We start from the raw sequence: 7,608 nt of genomic DNA, 5'->3' as shown, positions 1-7,608 counted from the left end.
TTTCTCTGCCGCAACAGACAAGTCGCTGTGTGATCCTCGGTCTGTGTAGCTTGAACCGCTGAGGGGGAATCAGTATATTGGAGTGATACAATGCTACCTTTATCAATTAAAGATGACGAATACAAGCCAGCCAAATTCAATCTGCTTTTCAAGATGTCGGGATGGTTCAGGTAAGCTATCATGTTTTTAATATGTTGCTTTAATGTGGAGAGCTCTTCTAACCGAACGCTCTGGTAGTAATGCGTTATCCGGGTTTTGGAACTTCTTCCTGGGACAGCACTGACATGGAGTAGGAGGCCTAAAACTAAGACGGTAAATGAAAACCGGTATCAGAATTTGATTTATACACGTTGGTAGGAGAAATATTTTAGTATTATTATTTTTAAATACATACAATATGGCATCTGAAAATGTTTAACTGTCATTTTGTGTTACCTGGTAACTCATGTGAATCACATGCCGTTTGTCATAATTTCATACATACATTGTTGAACTGTTTATTTTTTTTTTTATTATATTAATTGTATTATTATTTTTTAGTTAGTATTTTTTAAAGGCCAGTTTGTTTTTCCCTTTCACGCGGTGTCTTTTAATGATAGTTCAATACGTGTTAAACTGGTACTGTTGGAAGATTCTTAACGGTGTACAGACTTCTTATTGTTATTTGCTTTCATGGTTCCATCTGCTGTACGTGTGGTTGTAGATCAGTGTATCTTACTGTTTTTATATTTCAGATCAATTCTTTCTGACAAGACGTCCAGGAACCTGTTCTTTTTTCTGTGTTTAAATCTGTCCTTTGCGTTTGTGGAATTACTGTACGGAATATGGAGTAACAGGTAAGGAACTTTAGCAATCTTCACTTCATCGATACGCAATACAAACACGTACACCAGGATGTGCCACGTAGATCTTAGTGGAGCTGCACTCACATTCATGAACACAACACACTGCGGGCACTGTGGCTGGTTTACAAAGTGTTGAGAACAGCTGATATACGCTGTATGTTCTCTTAGTAAGTCAGCGTAAACAAAGGAGCAATGTACTTACTACATGAAGTGCCTGTCCTATATATCGTTGTTTCGCGTGGCAGTGAGCGAGATTGCGTACTTTATGTATGTTCCCTATTCAGAACAATCCTTGCAAGAAAGGACACTAACTTTTAAATGACATACTTTGTGGTTACTGTCAGTATTGTAGTCAGTAGGGAAACTTTGCAAGGCAGCAGTGACCCATGAAACTTGACATGTGGGAGTAAATATTCTAGCACCTCTGCTGTCTAATCTGGCTACTGTTAGGGTTAAGTTGATGAAAATCAATTACATTGCAGGTCGAACATGCACCTTGTCATGACTTAGTTACAGAACTGGGTAATTTATTTAGAAAAAGTAGATAACCTATACTTTAACAATATTTGATTGTAAAAATGTAAGTGTGATATATAGACAAATAGAGGGACTGGTGCATGCTTATGTCTCCAGATTCATGTGCCCTTAATCACTTGTGTCAGAAATGACCTTTCCAAGTTTTCATGGATAAAAGTCATGACCTTGTCATGACTTAGTTACAGAATTGGGTAATTTATTTAGAAAAAGTAGATAACCTGTACTTTAACAATATTTGATTGTAAAAATGTAAGTGTGATATATAGACAAATAGAGGGACTGGTGCATGCTTATGTCTCCAGATTCATGTGCCCTTAATCACTTGTGTCAGAAATGACCTTTCCAAGTTTTCATGGATAAAAGTCATGACCTTGTCATGACTTAGTTACAGAATTGGGTAATTTATTTAGAAAAAGTAGATAACCTGTACTTTAACAATATTTGATTGTAAAAATGTAAGTGTGATATATAGACAAATAGAGGGACTGGTGCATGCTTATGTCTCCAGATTCATGTGCCCTTAATCACTTGTGTCAGAAATGACCTTTCCAAGTTTTCATGGATAAATGTATTGTGTGTGTGTTTTTTTTCTATTTTAATGTAAGTGTGAAGTATGGATGTACTGTATGCATCTATTTACTTGTAGCTGAGCTATGCTGAGCTATGCACCCCCAGTCTGGGATAATGAATGTACAACGGTAGTTGAGGTACTCGCACTAGCCCAACACCCAGTCCTGTGTTTCAGAACCTCCGTAGTTATAATATTGAAATGATCAGGTGCCAAGAGTTTTAAAGATCGGGCCTCTGGTAAATCAGCACTGAACTGATCGCACATATCACAACATGAATAAATTAATGCATGAGTCTGTAGTTGTACTAGTAGTTGTTCATGTAAGCTATATGGGAATAACTGTTTATTTAACTCCTGGCTCCTGATCATTTAAATCGGAGCTGTCCAGCATTTTTGGCTGAAAGAGCCGAATCGATGACCAGAGAGATCTTAAAAAGCTTAAAAAACAAAGGGACACAAAGTTTAACTGTACCACACGCCACTTCCTTGTTTCTGTGCTCAGTAAACAAGTTACATGCATAAGCACTTGCACAACAATTATGTTTTGACTGACTTCTACCAAAAACTACTGAATATTTCCAACCTTCCTCTATAAATCAAGAGCCATATTGTGGAGGTCAATGAACCTTATAGAGCTCAAGAGCCATATGTTGGACAGACCTGATTTTAAGTAATATAAATAACTTCAAGCTAGTTCTGAAACACACGACTGGGGTTTTTTCAGTTTCAGTAAATGTTCTACGAATTGAATTGATAACCGTTTCATTGAATTTAAACAAACATTGCTCTAGGGATGGACTGTAATTAAATTTTCATTCATCAGTTAGCTGCTAAAATGTTTTTTTTTTTTTTTAGCATGTGTCTTTTTATATCCATTCTGCCACATCACCCTCTGCTGTATATCTTTTGAACTGAAATGTATTGATAGCATTTGAGCCATATACAGTAGAGATGTGTAAACCCTGCTTATTATGGATACAATTACACCCCCTTTACTTTGCTGTTGTCTACCTTTTGATTCTTGATTTTTAATACACTGAGTTAATATCATGCAATATGTAAGTTGGAATAAAAAAATGACACATTTTGGCAATTGTCTGTTTCAGTGTGATTTTACACCACAAAGCAGATAGCCAAAAGGTTATCCGTTGTTAGTTTTAGGAATGGTTGGTTTCTTAATTGGCAAGCCTATACACTGAACTGTTTTCAATACACATGGCACCTACAGTGAGACACAGTGTTATAAAACTCTAGCTGATTCATGGGGCGGGAGCCAGGCTCCTGTAGAGATGTCAGACCTAGAGTTAGTAAAGATTGAAGACATATAACAAAGAGGGCCCATTCCATTAACGAGGCATTGAAAACATATAAGAGAGGGCCCCTCCGTTATCGGGGCCTTGAACACCTGTGAGAGCATTGATTTCTTTAACCAAAGATGACCCCATAGGCGTGCTGCTGCTACTATTGGATCATTTCGAGAAGAGCTGTAGATTTTAAATACGGGGATAGGTTTTCGATTTCGAGCACTAGAAAAACAGTGATTATTTAAAAAAACCTCAAAACCCTTTAAATTAAGCGTCCGTAAATAAGGCCAGGTCGTGTTGAAATGAAATCATGATAAAACAATGTTGTATTAGAGCAGATCACATTTTAATGTCTTTCCTAGCTTCTGATGAAATTTTAATGAAGGAGTCCAAGTTTTTTGCTGTTGATGAAAGAGCGAGTAATCGAGATATAAATGTCCGACCCTGGGGGATAATGTGAATTGCAAAGTTCAAATGACCCAGCAAAGAAAGTAGTGTGCGTTTCCTGATTGATTTACTTATCTCAAAGTTCTGAATAAGGGAACGAATATGATCGAGTTTAGTTACGGGAAGGCTGGCTTCAAACTTTTCTGTGTCCAGTATGATTCCTAGAAATTCCAGTGAATGAACGGAGCTGATTGTTTTTTCCTCTGAAAGCTGGACGCCAACTTCTGAAAATAAATTTTTGAGATTGGTGAATGCTTCTGCAGGTAGATTTGAGGGAGGAGAGATCAAAAGAAATGTATCGAATAGGTGGAGCAAAAATGGAATATGGTATGCATTGAGAAGTATGGAGCATAAAGCTTCTGAAAGTTTTATCAAATATTCTCCGGCTGCTGTGGCAGCCAAAAGTTAACTGTGTAGAAAAATAATATCCTAGCATATCCCAAACAGGTGACGAAGAGAAGGACGGACTGGCATTACTTTAAATGCATCTGATATGTCTACTTTTGCTAACCAAGAACCATGACCTGCTGATTTAATTGAATGAATTGCGTCTGATATAGTAATATATTTAAGAAAATTAATCATGAGGAATGAACGTGTTGATGCTACTGGTGCTTGATCCTCGAGGTGCTGAAAGTCTTTGGGACGCTTTTTTCCCTGACGTTTTTTTCTGAGTGCCGATGCCGATAGGGTTAATCCTGTAGATTGGAAACGGGTGAGCTGCAAACGGGCCAGCCATAAATCTTTTGATCTCTTTTTGGATGAGAGACTGTGCTATCTTGGGTTCTTGAATAGCAGAATGCTTGGATCTCGATACTGTTTTTTGAGGAGGGTTTTTATGAATTTGTTGAGAGTTCAGCCCTTAAAGTACAATCACTCTGGAGCTGCTTAGATCGACGGGGAATGAATCCTTGGACGGTGGGTAGTGGTAGACTGTCCTGTTCAGATGCTATGGAGATGCTTGATAAAGGAAAGAGAGGTGGGCTGACCATATCCTGGGTTGAAACTGTAGAAGAATGTTCAGATACAGACACAAACTGATCTTCGAAATCCTCCGAATCTGAGTAAATTTCACTTAAATTGTTGTTGTTTTTATTTCTTCTGCTGAAGACAAATTGCGGGGGGTCTTAAAATCCGCTTAGGTTCACCAAAACGAAAAAAAAACACAAGACTGAAGTGTAGAGTGTGCCTAATGGTTTAAATAGGAAGTATATTTTGATTGGTAGGAGATCAAAGGGTAGGGAGGCGTCTGTCTTCCGCCCCCTGAACCACACAGATTAGTTAACATGAGTTTCCCAACTTGTGTTCAATGACTAATCAAAAATAATATCTCTGCATCTACCGTACTTCCAAACCATTAATGTGCTACTCAACACACAATGCAGCAAAGCAAGAAACATAATCTGTGCCAGCAACATCCAGTTTGTTAATAATCCATCAGTATGGAAGTATACATATTTTTTCATCGCTAATATGTAGATAACCACATGCTGCCATTTGCAATTACAATGACATTTTGCACAAACATTTTAAAAATGTAGTATATTTCAATGTGTACATTAAGCAGCTGCCTTTTCTTTTAATAATAGTATGTGTTTTTTGTTTCTTTTTCAGTTTAGGCCTTATATCAGATTCCTTTCATATGTTCTTTGACTGTACGGCCCTCTTGGCAGGATTAGCAGCTTCGGTAATTTCGAGGTGGAGATCCAATGATGCATTCTCATATGGGTAAGGAGTTGGTTAAGCTCTATAATAATGCGATGGACAGTGTTTTGGGAAAAAGTGCGCATTCTGTCCATTGCATTTTTGTAAAGCTTGCCCTGTAATGTGTAAATTACTTCAGTTAATGCTGCAAAAAAACTGTAGCTTTCTCTGTGAAGGAATCACAATGGATTGCATCAACCTCCTGTCTGTTATCCCAGGATTACTACTAAAAAACAAGTGCTTTAAAAAAAAACTTGCGTGGAATGGGTTGATAAAATCAGTCTTTAAGAATTTATTTGATGTAATGTTAAGATGTTAATGATCAAACATAAAACTAAAGATCTGCACATAAAGCATTGCATATGAAAAGTACGGTGTTGAGACTGGATTCTAAACGGAGAATGGCCAAGTGTTGTATAATCTGTTGTACTGGCACATCAATGGGCATTATAGAGTTGAAGCTTAGATTTCAACATACTTAAATTTAAATTTTACACAGAATCATAAGTTTTGAGACTGAACAGTCTCCCTCATTCCAAGCAAATCGTGTGACCTTTCAACTTTTGTAGCCCCACCTACTCTCTGACTGTACTGTATAAATGTAAAGTAGATGGGGCTGGCAGATTTAAAGTCACATTGTAAAATGATTTGAATGGAACGAGGATGGCTGTTCAGTCCCGGCACTTATGATTCTCCAGATAAGCAGAAAGCAATGCAGATTTCGAGAAACAGTATGATAATAGTTTTGGAGTAACATAATCCAGAAAAAAATGAGACTGCAGTAACTGTTCTTTAAAGTTGGAGTTCTAGCGCTCTCAACAGAATTCACACAGTACAGTAAATGTGTCCGTTGAAAGGTGATATATTCAGTACGCTCTCGTTATTTGCCTTGCAGGTATGTGCGAGCGGAGGTCTTGGCCGGCTTTGTAAACGGCCTCTTCTTAATCTTCACAGCCTTTTTCATCTTCTCAGAAGGAGTGGAGGTATGCTGTGTGTCTAAAGCCAATGCAATGTACCAACCAATTTGGGCTAGGCTCTGAAACTAGTAAATAGATTTATGAGTTGTTTGCTGATTTGCATGTATTTGTGAGTAAGGTAAGCTATATATATCTAACAGGGAGTGCACTGTTAGCTAGATAAGCATATTGTTCACCATCCAGCCAAGTGTCCTGTGTGTACACCCATGTGTCAAGTTCCATACTGTAGATCCACTGGATTGTTCTTTATTTGATGTGACTGAATTATTTGAGTTTGGCAGAAAACATGTTATGTTGACAGTCACATTTCTCAAATGAATGGGATGCAAGCTTGTTCTCTCCTTTTATACTGTACCTGCCCAAGGATACCATTTGAACTGTGGTGCTGATATTTGAACTTTTAAAAAGTCCAAAAAATTGCAGCTGTGAGAGTACTGATGGTTTCTTCTTTGGCAGGGGTTTTCAACCGGGTAGTACGCGTACTCCTGGGGGTACTTCCAAAAAAATAAATAAATAAATAAATTGTATGTATGTGTGTGTGTATATGTATGTATATATATATATATATATATATATATATATATATATATATATATATATATATATATATATATATATATATATATATACACACACAATTATATATATATATGTGTGTGTGTGTGTTAAGCATGCATGATTTCAATTCAGTGGACAGGATTTCCATTAAGGTGGGTGAAGCAGGCCTCTGGCGATTGTGCCTATGGAGAACACTCTGTGCTGCTCGTGAGTGTTGCTGTTTTCAACTTTGGGGGTGAACCTCCTGGTAACAAGCCCCTTTGTTTAACCACTGGACCACCAAGCCTCCTAATCAAGGAAGCACAATCTTTCTGCATTTTTTTTTAGAAGTACAGTATAAATGCTCCAGTAAATATAATTATTAATCATATTACTCGTACTTGGATGGTTTTTGTTTTATTTATTAGGCATGGCTGCATTTTAGTAACAACAATAACAGCTTGTTGAATTTGTTTTCGGTGTTTGAGATGGATAGATTCCCCACTTGCCAAACAAAGGAAGAAAACACAAGAAGCGACAGAAAGTTGTACCGACTCTCATTGGGTCATTTTTTATGTTGACTTTAATAAAAACATTTATCATTGTTAGTAGTTATTAAAGTTTTATGTTGAGGTTAATGTTTTTGATATTGTAAACATGTTAAACAGTACACAATTATGCGGAGA

At 37.2% G+C, this 7,608-nt stretch overlaps 1 protein-coding gene across 1 annotated transcript in view; it reads left to right on the top strand.

Moving 5' to 3' along the window:
• slc30a7 (solute carrier family 30 member 7) overlaps window positions 1-7,608 on the top strand; it is a 28,359-nt gene continuing 20,751 nt past the window's right edge. The window contains exons 1-4 of the mRNA XM_041277429.1: window positions 1-170; window positions 735-836; window positions 5,319-5,432; window positions 6,304-6,445. Of these exons, the coding sequence (XP_041133363.1) occupies window positions 91-170; window positions 735-836; window positions 5,319-5,432; window positions 6,304-6,445 (438 nt within the window). The 5' untranslated portion in view covers window positions 1-90. The remainder of the gene's footprint in view (window positions 171-734; window positions 837-5,318; window positions 5,433-6,303; window positions 6,446-7,608) is intronic.

This window comes from Polyodon spathula, chromosome 18 (genome assembly GCF_017654505.1).
Source record: "Polyodon spathula isolate WHYD16114869_AA chromosome 18, ASM1765450v1, whole genome shotgun sequence".
In the NCBI taxonomy this organism is placed as follows: domain Eukaryota; kingdom Metazoa; phylum Chordata; class Actinopteri; order Acipenseriformes; family Polyodontidae; genus Polyodon; species Polyodon spathula.
The sequence above is the reverse complement of the archived record's forward strand: the minus strand, read 5'-3'. Positions and strand labels throughout refer to the sequence as shown.